The sequence below is a fragment of the Somniosus microcephalus genome, chromosome 14 (genome assembly GCF_052327205.1).
Source record: "Somniosus microcephalus isolate GS21.2 chromosome 14, FLI_Smic_1.0, whole genome shotgun sequence".
NCBI classification, from domain to species: Eukaryota; Metazoa; Chordata; class Chondrichthyes; order Squaliformes; family Somniosidae; genus Somniosus; species Somniosus microcephalus.
This window is the reverse complement of record NC_141000.1, coordinates 25,524,317-25,541,352: the sequence shown is the minus strand read 5'-3', so window position 1 is coordinate 25,541,352 and position 17,036 is coordinate 25,524,317. Positions and strand designations below refer to the sequence as shown.

The following is a 17,036-nucleotide window of genomic DNA, read 5'->3' as shown; positions in this document are numbered from 1 at the left end:
GACATTATACAAGGTAATAATCTGCTGTATAAGGACTGCAGTCCCCCATCCCGCACACCATTCCCATTGATGGACCTTGCCCAAAGGGAGCATTGCTGGGAGACAATGTAGTGTTGGTTCTGAGACTCATCAGGTGGAATTTTTACCTAAAAAAAAAAACGGGTGGGTTGGTGTAGGGTGTGAGGTTAGTGTGTTAAAAATCTGAATCCTGACCAGAACCAGCCTCCAACCCGCCCACGTCCAGTTTTAACGGAGGCGGGACGGGGGGGCGGGCAGCCAACCCGCTCCCAGGAGTCGGGCCACTCATATAAATATTATAATGATGAAGCTGGAAGCCTCTGCTTTAACTTCCATTTTGAATTTAACTTTAGCTGGTCGGGTTTAGCAGGCCTCGTGAAAGCCGTCAGCTAAAGTAAGGTGAGGACTGCTGGATCCAGCGTCCCTGCCGAACCCACCGCCCCCGATCGGACATCCCCCTCCCGGGCCCCCGATTTCTGCCCCGCCCCCCCAGGTCTCTAATCCCACCCCACAAGGCATTCCGTCCCCGGCCCCACCTTCTCCTCCGGACCCTGATCATTGCTGAACCGCACCCCCTCCCCTCCTGCCCCGCTTGTCCGGCTGCCGATCTTTGCCAACACCCCCTCCCCCACTGCTCCAGCCCACCCCATGCTCCCCTGGCCGCCGATTGTTTCCTAACCGCCCCCCTGGGCTGTTCCCGGCCCCCGGTCCTCACCCGACCCTCTCCCCCCCACCCCCCCCCCCCACAGGCTGGTCCCGGCCCCCGATCCTCACCCAACCCTCTCCCCCCCCACAGGGTGTTCCCGGCCCCCGATCCTCACCCGACCCTCTCCCCCCCCACCCCCACAGGCTGGTCCCGGCCCCCGATCCTCACCCAACCCTCTCCCCCCCCACAGGGTGTTCCCGGCCCCCGATCCTCACCCGACCCTCTCCCCCCCGCCCCCCCCCCACAGGCTGGTCCCGGCCCCCGATCCTCACCCAACCCTCTCCCCCCACAGGGTGTTCCCGGCCCCCGATCCTCACCCCCCCACCCCCACAGGCTGGTCCCGGCCCCCGATCCTCACCTGACCCTCTTTCCCCCCCCCCCACCCCCACCACAGGCTGCTCCTGGCCCCCGATCCTCACCCAACCCTCTCCCCCCCCACAGGGTGTTCCCAGCCCCCGACCCTCACCCGACCCGCTCCCCTCCATCCCTTCCCCCTGATGCTCATCTGATTCCACCCCCCCCCCCCCAGCATGCCGCTCCCGGCCCCTGATCAATTTAGACACCCCCGCCCGCGCTGTTCTCGGCCGCCAATCCTCTTCCGATCCCTCCCCTCCGTGCTGCTTCCTGCCCCCAATCCACTTCTTTTCCCATCCAAATCAGGCCCTGCCGTTAAATTTGGCAGGGCCTGTGGGGAAACCTGTTCTGCCGGGTTTCCTGACCACTTAGGAGCCCCCCAGCCCGCCTCCCCATTAAAATTCAGGCCATTGTTCCAGTGTGTGTATTGCCAATGATATATTTCACTGCACATTTAGAATGATTAGTGCAAAGGATGACTGTTATTAGATTGATGTGAATGTTCTAAGAATAACATTGTCAGGTCACTTAATAAAAATCCTACCAGCTCATTGTTTAAGGATTTGAATATTTATTTGTTTACACTATAGACGTAATATAGGGGCCATCACAGCTCAGCCTGATGTCACACATACACTTTCCAGCGAGGGCCATTGAGCAACAATCAGAGGTTGGTGATTTTTTCAGCCTCCCTCGAGACCTGATTGAACTGAGCTAGCTCTGCACTGACTGGGTATCGAATTGGATCTCAGACCTTCCTGGTGTGTACGGATCTGTGCCACACTGCGAACACCCACGGGGGAGCTACACATTCATCCTTTACCACCAAAAGCACGTCTGTACTCCAATTTAGTTGAAAATCTTATTATTGTTTCTTGTCACTTTTGATAAGAGTTTTTATTCTTTTAGGCGCCTTTGAAACATATCACTCTCAATCTTGTACCATGTCCAAAGTATGACAAGCCCCTGACGGTTTATAATTCGGATTCGCCCACAGGCAGTCTACCGAATCGAAGTCTGGTGATTGTCCAACTTGATCTGATCATTTCTGCGCCTAAACTTTACTGATGTTTGTCTCACATTCTTCAGTTCTCAATGGGAATCTGGCCTCCTAGGAACAATCTACCATTCAATTGGCCTAGAAATTTGGCTGCACTGCCCCCATTTTTTCAGGCGCTAAATGACCTCCTAAGCCTTCAATATGGAGGGCAGGAAGCGCACACTCATTACAAGCTGGAAGTCCGCCATATTGGTAAAGGCCAAATGCTCTCCCACAGCCACTGCTCAACCCCTAACCACCACTACCCACCCCCACCCCGGCCACTGATTTCCGCCCACCCACCCCTCCCCAGCTACCTCTAGCTTCCGACCTGAGCACCTCCCCTTCCTCACTTAACTGAAGGCCGCTGTTAGCGTCCAGCAGCCCAATCTTCGGTGGCAGTTCTGTGCCACTCACTGCCACCATGGAGATTAGGCCTGAGGCCCAGTGTCAGGGGTGCCTCGGGCTTCACCATTCAGGCCCAAAAATGGCGTGCCCTCATTTCAAAGTCATTGAGCTAAACTACAGCTTTCGTCAATTGATTAATTGAGATGCCTGTAGAAATGAAACTGACTGATATATCTAGTACATCTATCTAGTCTGGTCTGAGATTGGAACACAGGAACGGGTGTAGGCCATTGAGCCCCTTGAGCCTGTTCCGCCATTCAATGAGATCATGACTGATCTGTGACCTAACTCCATATTCCCACCTTTGCCCCATATCCTTTAATACCTCTGGTTAAACAAAAATCTATCAATTTCAGATTTAAAATTAACAATGGACCTCACATCAATTGCCATTTGCAGAAGAGAGTTCCAAACTTCTACCACCCTTTGCGGGTAGATATCAGCAAGTGAGCCACAGCATCTATTTGCAGTGTAAGAAAGTCATGCAAACCAGGAAGGTCCCAGCTTCGATTCTCACTGTGCTGAGCGTGTTGATCTCAGCTGGGTATAGGGGTGTTACACTTGATCCTGGTGCCCCTGGGTTAGAGAAGAAAGAACATTACCTTCTGTCAGCCAGTATTAAGCACTATTGATAGTGGGTGGAGATATCCGCTGTCTAAATCTCAGGGTCATCTGAGGAACGTAGTGGGAGGCAACAGAGAAGGAGTAACCCCCCCCAGAAAATGAGGAAAATATTCTAAAGCGAGGAAAATGAAAGGCACGTTAGTGATGGTGGATTCTGCTGTTCTCTTTCAGGTCAGTTACTATTTCCCATTGAAGACGCTCTGGAGATCTTTCTTTGCTGCTTTGGTGGCAGCTTTCACTCTCCGTTCAATCAACCCGTTTGGTAACAGCCGGCTGGTGCTGTTTTATGTGGAGTATCACACGCCCTGGTACATGGCTGAGCTGGTGCCCTTCATCCTACTTGGGGTTTTTGGAGGCCTGTGGGGAACGCTCTTCATCCGAGGGAACATTGCCTGGTGCAGGAAGCGCAAGAACACTAAGCTTGGAAGGTATCCAGTACTGGAGGTGATAGCTGTGACCGCCATCACAGCCATCTTTGCATTTCCTAATCAGTACACAAGACAGAGCACCAGTGAATTAATCTCCGAGCTCTTCAATGACTGTGGGGCACTTGAATCGTCACAGCTCTGTGACTACATCAACGATCCGAACATGACTCGGCCAGTGGATGACATACCCGACAGGCCGGCAGGTCCTGGGGTCTATGCGGCTATATGGCAGTTAGCTCTTGCCCTTATTTTCAAAATTGTTATCACCATATTTACTTTTGGCATGAAGGTGAGGATGGACAACACAAGCAGTTTTATTTAAAACTGTCTCCGCTGTACGATCCTGATAGGCGCAGGACAAATTTACCAATGCGTGTTACTATTGGATCAGAGTTTCTACAGCTGGTAAAAATAGGCCAATCCCTCGGAGGGGAATTCAGCTCCTGATCACTGTCCAGTGACTCTGACTGCAAGTAAGGACAGGGTGGGGCCTAGTTATGTTGCCACAATAGTGTAGTGGTTATGTTACTCGACTAGTAACCAGAGGCCTGGGATAATAATCCAGTAGAACGTGAATTCACATCCCAACATGGCAATTTGAGAATTTGAATTCAGTTTAAGACAAAATCTGGAAATAAAAAGCTGGTTTCGATAAAAGTGACCATGAAACTGTTGGATTGTCATTAAAAACCCAACTGGTTCACTAATGTCCTTTAGGGAAGGAAATCTGCTGTCTTTACCCGGTCTGGCCTATACGTGACTCCAGACACACAGCAATGTGGTTGGCTCTTAACTGCCCTCTGAAGTGGCCGAGCAAGGCATTCAGTGGGACGGGCAACAAATGCCGGCCTTGCCAGCGATGCCCACATTCCCGAGAATGAATTTTTAAGAAACAAGTGGTGACTAGCATGCTGCCGCTCACTGTCAAAGCCACTTCTGTGAGGTAATGGAAGGTGACCGTGAACTATCCAGTGAGGAGTGAATGCCTTTACAAGAGGAGAGGAGGGGAGAAAAATTGGCAGAAATACTTAAAGAGAAGCTAATGTGATTATTTGATTGAATCCAGGTCAAAACAACGCAAAACAAATGTACAATGCTATAGAATGCTAATAGCATTTACTCTTTACAAGGTTTTAGTGTATAACATGTGTGAGTATATACTTACTGTACAAATGATGCACAGTTGCCATAGAACATGCTCCAAGTTAGATTAGAATTGATAAGATATATAAGAGGGAAGAAAATATTGCTGCCTTTTCCTTCGTTCTCCTGCCTGAAACTGGACAGGAGCGCAGCAGAATATGGGGCAACATTGGACAGTGAGGCCTATCGTTACTTCAATGCCCCAGACCTGAATTACACTTTCCCTCCCCTGTTGGGACTGCCGTCGGCCATTTTTTCCCTGCCCACTGCATGCAGTGGCCAGAGGTGGGTGGGGGAGATGTGGAGCTCAGATTCCTGGCCCATTTCCTTTCTATCTGCCCTTGTTCCTGCCGCTCCCTCAGTCCACCAGGTAAATCATGGCATTAAGCCTGGTTAACAACAGGAATGGCCTCAACTGAGCAAATGGAGGGAGAGGGCATACCAGGGACCACCTGTCCCTCCAATCGCACACCCGGTGAAGGCCTCCGTCTTAGCCAAGGCCTTGAGTCATTGTGTTCCTCTATTCTTCAGGGCCCAAAGTTCCCTTTAATGCGGGCTCTTCCTCTTAAAGGTGCTGCAATGGTGTTTTGGTGTTAAGTCCATAACTTTGATGGCATTTAGTATAAAGACATGAGCCCTCCTTCATCAGCAGAAGATTATCAAAACAGTTGAGTTTTCCTGTACAATGTGGTGATTCAGGCATTTGATTGTGTCTTCACCAAATTTTCTGTTGTCTTCGAATCATACAGCATAGAAGAAGGCCATTCGGTCCATTGTGCTTGTGCCAGTTCTTTGAAAGAGCTCTCCAATTAATCTCACTCCCTTGCTCTTTCCCCAGAGCCCTGCAATTTTTTTCTTTTTCAAGTAGTTATCCAATTCCCTTTTAAAAGCCACTATTGAATCTGTTTCCACCGCCCTTTCAGGCAGTGCATTCCAGATCATAACTCACTGCGAAAACATTTTTTTCCCAATCTCCCCTCTGGTTCTTTTGCCAGTTATCTTCACTGTGTCCTCTGGTTACCGACCCTCCTGCCGGTGGAAACAGTTTCTCCTTATCTACTCTATCAAAACCTCTTAGCATTTCGAACAACTGAATTAAATCTTCGCTTAAGCCACTCCGCTCTAAGGAGAACGATCTTGTTTTGTGAGCAGTTTAAAAAAAATGTAGTCTCTAGATAACATCTTGCACAATAGTTATATTGCCTTTACTTGTCCCATGGTTACATGACTCATTTCTACCTATTACAGGTTGAACAATACTAACTAATGAAGTATCAGTGCAATTTGTTTCAGCTTATATACTAATGTTATTAAAACTGGACAGTATGTTCAGGTAATCTGAATAAGCAGTTATTTCTTGTCAATGTTGGAATTGCCATAAAAGTTGCACAAACAGGTCTGTAAATTTTAGGTGTCCAGATAACTTAATATCTGCAAGGTTCTTTGTGTCTGTATTTAAGTGAAAGTTACCCTGTTAATGGACCCATCTCCATAACTTTAAGCACCAGTGTTATTTACCACTAAAAGGTGAAGGTATTTGGCTTGAATTCCTTTGTTTACTGTCTTGACATGAGAGGTAAACACCAGTAACTCACCCTGAGATAACAGCGCCCTATATATACAGTATATAGTGAAAGGATGTGTCATGCCATTTTATTCTCATTGTTTCCGCAGATGCCATCGGGGCTGTTCATTCCGAGTATGGCTGTTGGGGCAATAGCTGGCAGAATGGTTGGCATCGGAGTGGAGCAAATGGCCTATCACCACCATGACTGGTTCATCTTCAGGAGCTGGTGTAGGCCGGGAGCTGACTGTGTCACACCAGGGCTGTACGCTATGGTTGGGGCTGCTGCCTGCCTTGGTGAGTGATGCCCAATGGACCGTTGACCAGCAGCTTTTGCGAGAAACGTTGTTCTGCAGCAAAGCCGATGGGCTTTAAGTATTTATACCTACTTTGAACATTTTTATTGATTCCTTTCGGAATCGCTTGATAGCAGTCTGAAAGGTAACCTGTTAATTATTGGGTAGCACCATTGAATGGTAGGGCAAGGCTTTGCAGCCATAGTTCCCCATTGAAGTGAAGTCTGTGCTCAGCCGTCCTTCCAGATAGATAGTGAGCTTACCTGGAGCTTGCTTAAAGGAAGAGAGGAAAAATCAGCTGGTGAGTCTCCCTAGATTGAGGCTGTGCACCATTTGGCTCAGTAGCTGCACTCTCACCTCTGAGTCAGAAGGTTATGGGTTCAAGTCCCACTCCAGAGACTTGAGCACATAATCTAGGCTGACACTTCAGTGTAGCACTGAGGGAGTGCTGCACTGTCGGAGGTGCTATCTTTCAGATGAGATGTTAAATCAAGGCCCTGTTTGCCCTCTCAAGTGGACATAAAAGATCCCATGGCACTATTTGAAGAAGAGCAGGGGGAGTTCTTCCGATTTATCCCTCAACCAACACCTATCTGGTCGTTATCGCATTGCTGTTTATGGGAGCTTGCTGTGCGCAAATTGGCTGCTGTGTTTTCTACATTACAACAGTGACTACACTGCAAAAGTATTTAATTGGCCGTAAAGCGCTTTGGGACATCCTGAGATCGTGAAAGGCATTATAGAAATGCACGTTGAGACTGAACAATGGAATTAGGGAAGGCCTTGAGAGGAGGTTAGTTTCCAGAGAAATTGGATATGGTTCTGGTAGACCCACAAAGCGGGATGGGGAGGAGAGAATAAATATGAAGTCAAAATGGAATGAGAAAATACTTTTTAGGAGTGGTCTTACATTCTTAGAGCAAGTTTCATGTTCTCAACACAGATCAAAGCACTTTACAGCCAGTGAGCTTTGAAGTGTAATCAGTTTTATTTTGTTATCAAATGTGGTAGTCAATTTGCACACAGCATGATCCCACAAACAGCAATGCGATAAATAACTGGATAATCTGTTTTAGTGATTTTCGTTGAATGGTGAATATTGGCCAGAACACCAGAAGAACTCTCCTTTTCTCCTTTGAAGTCGTGCCGTGGGATCTTTCATGTCCATCTGAGCGGGCAGACGGGGCCTCGGTTTAACGTCTCATCCAAAAGACGGCACCTTCGACAGTGCAGCACTCCCTCAGTACTGCACTGGAGTGTCAGCCTGGATTACGTTTTCAATTCGTTGAATTCACAACCTTCTGACTCAGAGGCGAGTGTGCTACCACTGAGCCAAGGCTGACACCAAGTATACCATAGCAACAAAGGAATCTTGTGTAAACTCAACTGTTGCCACTTCTGATATGAGCGATTTTAACTATTTCATAATAAACAACAAGTTGCATTTATATAGCACCATTAACATAGTAAAATATCCCAAGGCGCTTCATAGGAGCGCAGTCAGACAAAAAAATTGACACCGAGCCACAGAAGGAGACAGGTGATCAAAAGCTTGGTCAATGGTTCAAAGAAGTAGGTTTTAAGGAGCATCTGAAAGGAGGAGAGAGAAGTGGGGAGAGGCGGAGGTTTAGGGAGGGAATTCCAGAGCTCAGGGCCTAGACAGCTGAAGGTACGGCCGCCAATGGTGGGGCGAAGGGAGTTGGTGATGCACAAGATGCCAGAGTTGGAGGAGCGCAGAGATCTCGGAGGGTTGTGGGGCTGGAGGAGGTTACATAGATAGGGAGGGGAGAGGCCGTGGAGGGATTTGAAAACAAGGATGAAAATTTTAAAGAACAGTGGCCTGGAATTGCGGAGGGTAATAACAGCAAACGAACCGCAACCTCAGGATGTAGCACATGCGCAACCTAACACGGAAATCCTGAAGTTGCGGTCAGTCGTTCACTGCTCCGACACTGGCTGCGTGTGGACACCGCCTCCTCTCCCCACCCCCCCCCCCCCACCCACAGTCGGCAATCAGTGTAATCAGTGAAACTGAGGAAACTTGGGCTTTTCCGTGGTATTATCGTTGTTAAATACCCCATTAAAAGTTAGACCCTTCTGGGTTAAGTGTAACTGGGATTTTAACAGCATATTGACTGCCAGCACATTGACTGCTATTGGCTTTGAAAAACTAACTTTAATTTTGTGGAGTGTCCAATTTATCTATTTTAATAAAGATTACAATTTTTAAGAAACTTAAAAAAAAGGTTTAATTTTTTTTTTTAAAGTTTGTTCATCTTTATTACAGGTTTACCTTTTCCCCATGTGAGAGCCCCCAATCTTTGTTTTGCTCTCTATAACATTTTTCAAAAGTTAGAATAAAAGGTGCTTATTCACTTCCTGGTTCCCAGTCTGTGAGAATTCTGCATTGTGATTGGCTGCTTAGACAGCGTGTTGCCGTCACAGCAGCTCGCATTAGGGATTCCCCATTAACTTACCCTGATCACAACTGAACATCGGAAAAGCCAAACTTCTCGCCACAGAGATCGCGAGATTTTTGTGGGAAGCTTACTTCGGAGCTAGTGGCCAACGCCTTTGGTTCACCGCTGACCGCAAATTACGGGCCACTGTGCCTGCGATACCACATTTATACTTGTCAAGGCGCCATTTTAAATGAGAAGTTTAAAAGCGTCTCTCATTCTACCTGTTGATAATTTTGCTGCAGGTGGAGTCACTCGTATGACGGTGTCTCTGGTTGTGATCATGTTCGAGCTAACTGGAGGTTTGGAGTACATCGTACCGTTAATGGCCGCAGCAGTGACCAGCAAGTGGGTGGCAGATGCCTTTGGGAAAGTGGGTATCTACGAGGCACACATACACTTGAACGGTTACCCCTTCTTGGATTCAAAGGATGAGTTCAGGCACAGGACACTGGCAACTGATGTCATGAGGCCGAGACGCACTGAACCTCCCCTCTCAGTCCTGGCTCAAGGCAGTATGACAGTGGAGGATGTGGAGACCCTTATTAAAGATACAGACTACAATGGCTTCCCTGTTGTCGTCACTAAGGAATCGGAGCGGCTCATTGGCTTTGTCCAAAGACGGGATCTCATTCTTGCAATAAGTGAGTTTTACAGATTTGTAGCAAACTGTTACTCTTTATAGACTTGACACCGACTTCAGCACAGTTTGACATTCTGAGCCTGACGGCTTTTTTTGAACGTTTTAAGTTAGAGCAAGCCTTTGACTCAGTGGTAGCATTCCTCGCTCTGAGCCAGAAGGTGCAGGGTTCGAACCCCACTCCAGACAGTCCCGGCGAGTGGAGACCGGGAGCTCCGGCTCTGAATCTGGGTTCACATCCAGCAGGATACTCGCATCCATTGGGTGTGATTGCCCCCCCACCCCTCCCCCGCCACCCCCCCCCTCCCCCTGCAGCCACCCTCTCCCCCGCCATCACTTGGGTTGTGGGAGCCCATAAAATCCTCACGCTGTATCGGATTAACCACCCTATCAGCTGGTGTAAAGATGGTTATAGCCATGGAAGGAGCATTCACTCAAGGACTGTTAATCAGCCCGTGAATCCTCCCACTCCATTTAAGTTAATGGCCCAGAAATTTGGGTCGGGGGCTTCCCGCGGGTGCAAGCCTCCGACCTGCACTTACCTTGCGCGCCGGCCGTTGAGCTGTGGGCCCCCGTGGAATTCCGATCCTGGGCCTGCTCCAATTGCCGGCGTGCAGTGCTTGCGTATCCCAGGGGTGCAGTTAGTTCGATGCATTCCCTGGGATCACGTGGGCCATGGGGAGCCAATCGGAGCAGGGAAATGCCCATTCATAAGTTTGACAGGAAGAGCTGTCAATACTTAGAAATACTACGGGCCCCAAAACATCACTAAAACTTCAAATACATTTTTTTTTAAATCGCATTTTTTAAATAAACTATAAATTACATGAAATAACTATTTTAAACAATAATTTAAATTTTTGAAAAAATAATTTTATTTTCTAACGGGGCTAAAAATAAACTTACCTTGTTTTAAAGTATTTAAAAATAATAAACCTGTGGAAAAAATGTTTAAATTTTAATTAATTCACCACTTACCTTGTAAAAAGCAGGCCTTACATCTGCTTTTTAAATGTGTAACTTCTGCAGACTTACCCTCCCGGGAAAACCTGTAAAAAAAATCTAAGTTCGATGCGCACGCACAGCCTCTCCGGCGCACGCGTTCGAACTCTGAACCCCTTCGTTCAGGGGAACGGAAGTGCCGGTTTCCCGCGCATGCGCAGTGCATGCAGGAAACCGGCACTTCCATTGGGCCTACGGGTGAGTACCCCGTGCGTACTCACCCGTGGAGACCCGAATTTCTGGGTCAATGTATTGAATAAAATGCCGACCCAGAAAACGAGCTAAAGTTGACTGGCAACTTCAAGAGAAACTTGACACCGGCTCCAAAAGCTGACAACACAAGGATGCCCTGTTTATGTGTGTAAACAAAAATTACATGGGCCCAGTACTTCGGGTCCCAACGCGTGAGTAAGGACAGGGTACTCACGCGTGGACCCGATGGAAGTGCCGGTTTCTTGCATACACAGCGCATGCGCGGGAAACCGGCATTTCCTCCAAGGGGTTCAGAGGTCCAACGTGTGCGCGCAGGACTCTGCGCGCACGCGTTGAACTTTCATCTTTTTTACAGGTTTGCCCGTGTGTAAGGGCCTGAACTTTTTAGAAATGTAAAAAGGAGACGTAAGGACTTGGGCCTAGAAATTCAGTCGCGTTTGCGCCCACTTATTGGCTAAAGAGTGGTTTGCGCCGGAAGTTTTTTAGTGCTCGAAATTCAGTTGGTCCATAAAATCGGCGTTAGCCGTTAGCGCTGCGCCGGCACCGATGACGTCATCGGTGTGCGCAGCGCCCCGGTTACAACGCGATTCCGTGCCGACTGCCAAATTCAGTTGTGGCCGTCTCACCCGTTGCGGCCGCAAACAGCGTTTGAAAAACGGGGCCTTGCAGCTCCGAGAGGCCGGCGCATAAAGGTGGAGGGGCGGCCGGCCGCTTTCCCGGCGGCCGATTGGCCGCTCCTTCCTCCCCGGACTCCCACACCACCCCCCCACGGCATTGGTGTCTGACCCCCGCGAGCCCGGCACTTCTCCGTGGTGCTGGGCTCATTTGCCGGGGGAATCCAGCGGCGATCTCACGGCTGCAGGCAGCTCCTCCTTAAGAGAAGGAGGAGGCCTGCAGTACCCCAGCCTGCCGCACCGCATCGGGTGGCGCAGCGGCAGCTGGACGCCTGAAACTGACTTTCAGCGCCCCAAACGAGGCGGCCAAACCCTGCAATAGCGCCCGCCTCCGTCTTGGGGCCCTGCAACTGAATTTCAGGCGGGCGCTACGGGAATCCGGGCGAGCGTTAAATTTCGGGCGCTAAAGACCTGGCACGGCGATAGCGAATTTCTAGGCCCTTAAGGTAAGTGGTCTATTATTTAAAATTATAACATTTTTTCCACAGCTTTATTGTTTTTAAGGACTTTACAGTAAGGTAAGTGTATTTTTAGACCAGATTTTTTTTTAAATTATTTTTTTCAAAAATTTGAATAATTGTTTAAAATAGTTTTTTAAATTATTTATAGTTTATTTAATTAGTGGGATGTTTTTTAAAATTTTATTTAAAGTTTAAGTAGTGTTTTGGGCACCCGTAGTTTTCATGAGTTTGACAGTTCTTACTATCAAACTCATGAATGAAGTTTTCCCTCCCCTGATTGGCTGCCCAGTGCTCACCTGATCCCAGCCGGCACATCGAACTAACTACGCCGCTGGATCAGGTAAGCACATCGCGCCGACATTTGAACCGGGCCAGTGACAGGAATTCCAAGCAGGCCCAGGCTTCAGATGGCGGCGCGCCGGGTAAGTGCACTGAGGAAATCTACATATTATAAGGGGTTAATTTCAGGTGCTTGCTGGGTAAAAGTTTTCAGACTTGACACCGGTCAAGAGTCGATGTGTAACTAGAGCTATTGCACGTACTTAGATTACAGCCAAGAACAGATGCCTGCCCACCTAATGAGAATGTAGAAGTGAAACAATGGGTTCCTTTGAAGTAACCAGTGACCTGACAACTTGTGACCGTAAGCAAACCTAGCCTCCCAATACATGATTAAAATTAAAGAGGACCTCCGGTTACACGATTCATGCCCTGTTATAGATTAACGGTTGACTTATGTGTCCAGGATCCTTCTGTCAATATGTCATTAATACCTGATGATTAATCTAAAATGTATCCTGATAGAGGAACAAAGGAATGTCAATTAAACTTGTTTGTTACACTGTATAAATATGGAACGCTTACGCTGTATCATTGGAATAGTAGCCTCACCCCTTGAGTGGAGGTGCTGATTCCCCTTGCAAGAGAAATAAAAGGCCTGTCCGTCTGACGAATCCAAGAGTGTATTGAGTCATTACCCAGAGCTAAGAAGTATTCCACTTCAACAGCACATCGGGGGCTTGCACGCGCGGCAAGCCCCCGAACCTAATTTCTGGGCCATGTTGTTCACTATTTACACAAACAGTTTGGACTTGGGAAGCGGAAGCACAATATCAAAATTTGAGGAAGACTGCGGCAAAATACAGTTTGAATGTTGGGGAATAAAGTAGCTGAAAAAGTGAAGGGGGTTGGGGGGGGGGAGGGAAGAAGGCTGCCAAAATGGCTGTGTGGATAAATCCAGGTGTGGTATTGTACCATCCAGGCCAGGACGAGCCCAGGTTTGATCCCTGGTTTGTTCCAAGTCAGCCAATCTCAGCACTGATTGCACGTAGAATTGGCCTCGGCTTTTCTGGGGTTGGGAGAGGGGTTAAAAAACCATTAGCCTGGGTTTCCCCCCTCCCCCCCCCGAATCTGTCATCTCTGCTGGAAGGAGCACGTTTGACCTCTCCGTCTTGGATTGACCCATAGGAAATCACCTCCTCCTCGTGCTTGTTGCCTAGGGTCAGGTGCTGAGGTGTGAGATGGTTGGTAATGCCCATTAGAGACATTCCCCAGAATGAATCAGTACCTTCTGGATAGGAAGGGAGAAAATTGGGGGTGGCAACAAAAAAAATCACAATGCTATGTTTTTTCCTCTCAATTCTGTTCTTTCCCTTCTACGTTAGAAAATGCAAGAAAGATACAAGACGGAGTGGTCAGCAACTCCATTGTGTATTTCACTGAAGATCCACCGCCGTTGCCTGGCAACAGCCCCTGCCCGCTCAAACTGCGCAGGATTCTCAACCTGAGCCCGTTCACAGTGACGGACCACACGCCCATGGAGACGGTGGTTGACATCTTTCGTAAGCTTGGCCTCCGCCAGTGTCTGGTCACTCGCAGTGGGTAAGTCGCTTTTGATGAGCAGCAGTGCAAAAGGGCAGCTTCTTAAACCAGTTTGCCGTCTTCCCACAGAATTCTCTCTTCTTAGGCAGTCCCTCGGAACCGAGGATGACTTGCTTCCACATTAAAAATGAGTTCGCAGGTGACTGATGAGTCCAATGTGGGACCTACAGTCTCTGTCACAGGTGGGGCAGACGGTGGTTGAAGGGGCGGGTGAGTGGGATGCTTGGGTTGACGTGCGCTCCTTGCGCTGCCTGCGCTTGGCTTCCGCTTGCTCCCGGCGAAGAGACTCGAGGTGTTCGGCACCTTCCCGAATGCTTCTCCTCCACTTTGTGCGGTCTTGGGCCAGGGATTCCCAGGTGTCGGTGGGGGATGTCCCACAGAATATACATCTGCAAAGAGACTGCTGTGAAAAAAGTTTTTATAGATACCAAATCATTGGAATGACTGTCACCTTGACGAGAGACTTTCAAGCATAGAACAAATGGAGGTTATGAACTCGGTCATAATTTTCAAAACAACAACAACAACAACTGCCATTTATGTAGCACCTTTAATGTAGTGAAATGTCCCAAGGTGCTTCACAGGAGCGTTAGCAGCAAAATTTGACACTGAACCACATGAAGAGACATTGGGACTGGTGGCCAAACACTTGAGCAAAGAGGAGATAGGTTTTAAGGAGCAACTTAAAAGAGGAGAGAGAGGTAGAGACGCACAAGAGGGTTGAAATGACTGCTGCTGATGTTATTATGTGCAACCGAGTGCACTAGTATCAGTTTCCTCTCTCTGGTCTATTGAAAGGAGAATTAACCCATTTATTTACACCAGAAATGGTGAGATTTCAGATCCTTGGAACAAAGTTTTCCTGCTGTTAGTTCCGTGAACCGGTGCTCGTTTTAAAGCTTCCAGTGCATTCCCACCTAAGTGCTCTGGGGTTTTGGAACAATTACAATTAGCTGGAAAAAGAAAGGGATTTAAGGATTTAAAATGTAATGGCTTTGGCAGTCAGCTGGTTATCTGCTGGTTATTACAGTTCTATATTCGAAACCAGCTGAAAGCATTTTACATTTTCACTTCCTCACCTCTTTAATCTTATTTGATCTAACACTGCCGCAGTTGTTAGAGACTCGAGTGTTTCTCTTCTAAAGATGGTAAGTGATAGGTTTAGTGGTAAGTGGGTTCATTCTGCTGAAGCCTGCTGGCTCGACGGTAGACTTGATCACTTTAAAACTCCAGCACTGGCAGTGGGAGAGAATCCCTCCCTACTCTGGGAGAGCAGCCTGTGTGACAGGACAAAATTGGGAAACTTTTTCAGCTAAAATGTTCAAATTAAGGTGGAGCAAGAATCTTGTATCCACTACTTCAGGTACATTTCCTTGATGAGCACAATGTTGTTTCTCCAAAAGATGGCCGAGGAATTCAGTCGGGTTGTGCCCGTTTTAATGGCGTAAAACAGGAGTCTAAGGGGCCAATGTGGTGGGGCGCAGCGCTCATTCCGTGCCAGTGGTCTTCTGACATTTCAGCTAAGACACATGAGGATGAGGTTTAATAGAGGAAGCTTTACGCTGCAGTTGACGGTAATATACTTGGCCTCTGAGCACTTGATGCTGAATCGGGTGCCTGAATTAGGAAAGTGTTCCATTCTCTAGTGCTAACATATCTTGCCTTGACGAGTCAGCTCAACTCACTGCAAGCACACTTCCTGTCGCTTTATCTTGGATTGGCAGTGTCCAAATAAAACTCTGTGGTGCCATGGAGTGGTTTATTTTCCTCCCAACAACTTGCATTTACATAGCGCCTTTAACATAATAAAATGTCCAAAGGCGCTTCACAGGAGAGTAATCAGACAGAAATTGACACCGAGCCAAAGAAGGAGATATTAGGACAGGTGACAAAGAGGTAGGGTTTAAGGAGCGTCTGAAAAGAGGAGAGAGGTGGAGAGGCAGAGAGTTTAGGGGAAATAATTAAAGAGCTTGGAGCCTAGACGACTAAAGGCAAAGCTGCCAATGGTGGGGTGAAGAAAGTGGGGGATACAAAAGAGGCCTGAGCTGGATGTCCCGGCAGGTTCTCGGAGGGTTGCAGGGCTGGAGGAGGTTATAGAGATAGGGAGGGGCGAGGCCGTGGAGGGATTTGAACACAAGGTTGAGAATTTTAATATCAAGGTGTGGGTGGACCGGGAGCCAATGTAGATCAGTGAGCACAGGCGTGAGGGGTGAACGGACCTTGGCGCGAGTTAGGATACGGGCAGCAGAATTTTGGATGAGCTCACGTTTATGGAGGGTGGAAGATGGGAGGCCGGCCCGGAGAGCGTTGGAATAGTCGAGTCTGGAGGTAACAAAAGTAATGGATGAGGGTGTCAGCAGCAGATGGGCTGAGACGGGGCGGAGATGAGCACCAGTCGCTGAAGGTAAGCATGCAGGTGCAGCAGGCGGTTAAGAAGGCAAATGGTATGTTGGCCTTCATAGCGAGAGGATTCGAGTACAGGAACAAGGATGTCTTGCTGCAGTTGTACAGGGCCTTGGTGAGACCACACCTGGAGTATTGTGTGCAGTTTTGGTCGCCTTATCTGAGAAAGGATTTTCTTGCCATGGAGGGAGTGCAGCGAAGATTCACCAGACTGATACCTGGGATGGCAGGAATGACGTATGAAGAGAGATTGGATCGATGGGCTTGTATTCGCTAGAGTTTAGAAGAATGAGAGGGGATCTCATTGAAACTTATAAAATTCTAACAGGACTAGACAGACTAGATGCAGGAAGGATGTTCCTGATGGCGGGGGAGTCCAGAACCAGGGGTCACAGTCTAAAGATAAGGGGTAAGCCATTTAGGACAGAGATGAGGAGGAATTTCTTCACCCAGAGAGTGGTGAACCTGTGGAATTCTCTGCCACAGAAGGCAGTTGAGGCCAATTCATTAAATATATTCAAGAAGGAGTTGGATATATTTCTTGAGGCTAAAGGGATATGGGGAGAAAGCAGGGACAGGGTACTGAATTTGGATGATCAGCCATGATCTCATTAAATGGCAGAGCGGGCTCAAGGGGCTGGATGGCCTACTCCTGCTCCTATCTTCTATATTTCTATATTATGGATGTATTTGACCCCGAGATGAGCTTCCGAACACATATCC

The 17,036-nt window shown here is 48.2% G+C and overlaps 1 protein-coding gene across 1 annotated transcript in view; it reads left to right on the top strand.

The window, feature by feature from the left end:
* LOC147107382 (H(+)/Cl(-) exchange transporter 4) overlaps positions 1 to 17,036 on the top strand; it is a 109,676-nt gene that overhangs the window by 77,324 nt on the left and 15,316 nt on the right. Inside the window, exons 8-11 of the mRNA XM_086006370.1 lie at positions 3,321 to 3,866; positions 6,395 to 6,581; positions 9,285 to 9,683; positions 13,694 to 13,910. Of these exons, the coding sequence (XP_085862496.1) occupies positions 3,321 to 3,866; positions 6,395 to 6,581; positions 9,285 to 9,683; positions 13,694 to 13,910 (1,349 nt within the window). The remainder of the gene's footprint in view (positions 1 to 3,320; positions 3,867 to 6,394; positions 6,582 to 9,284; positions 9,684 to 13,693; positions 13,911 to 17,036) is intronic.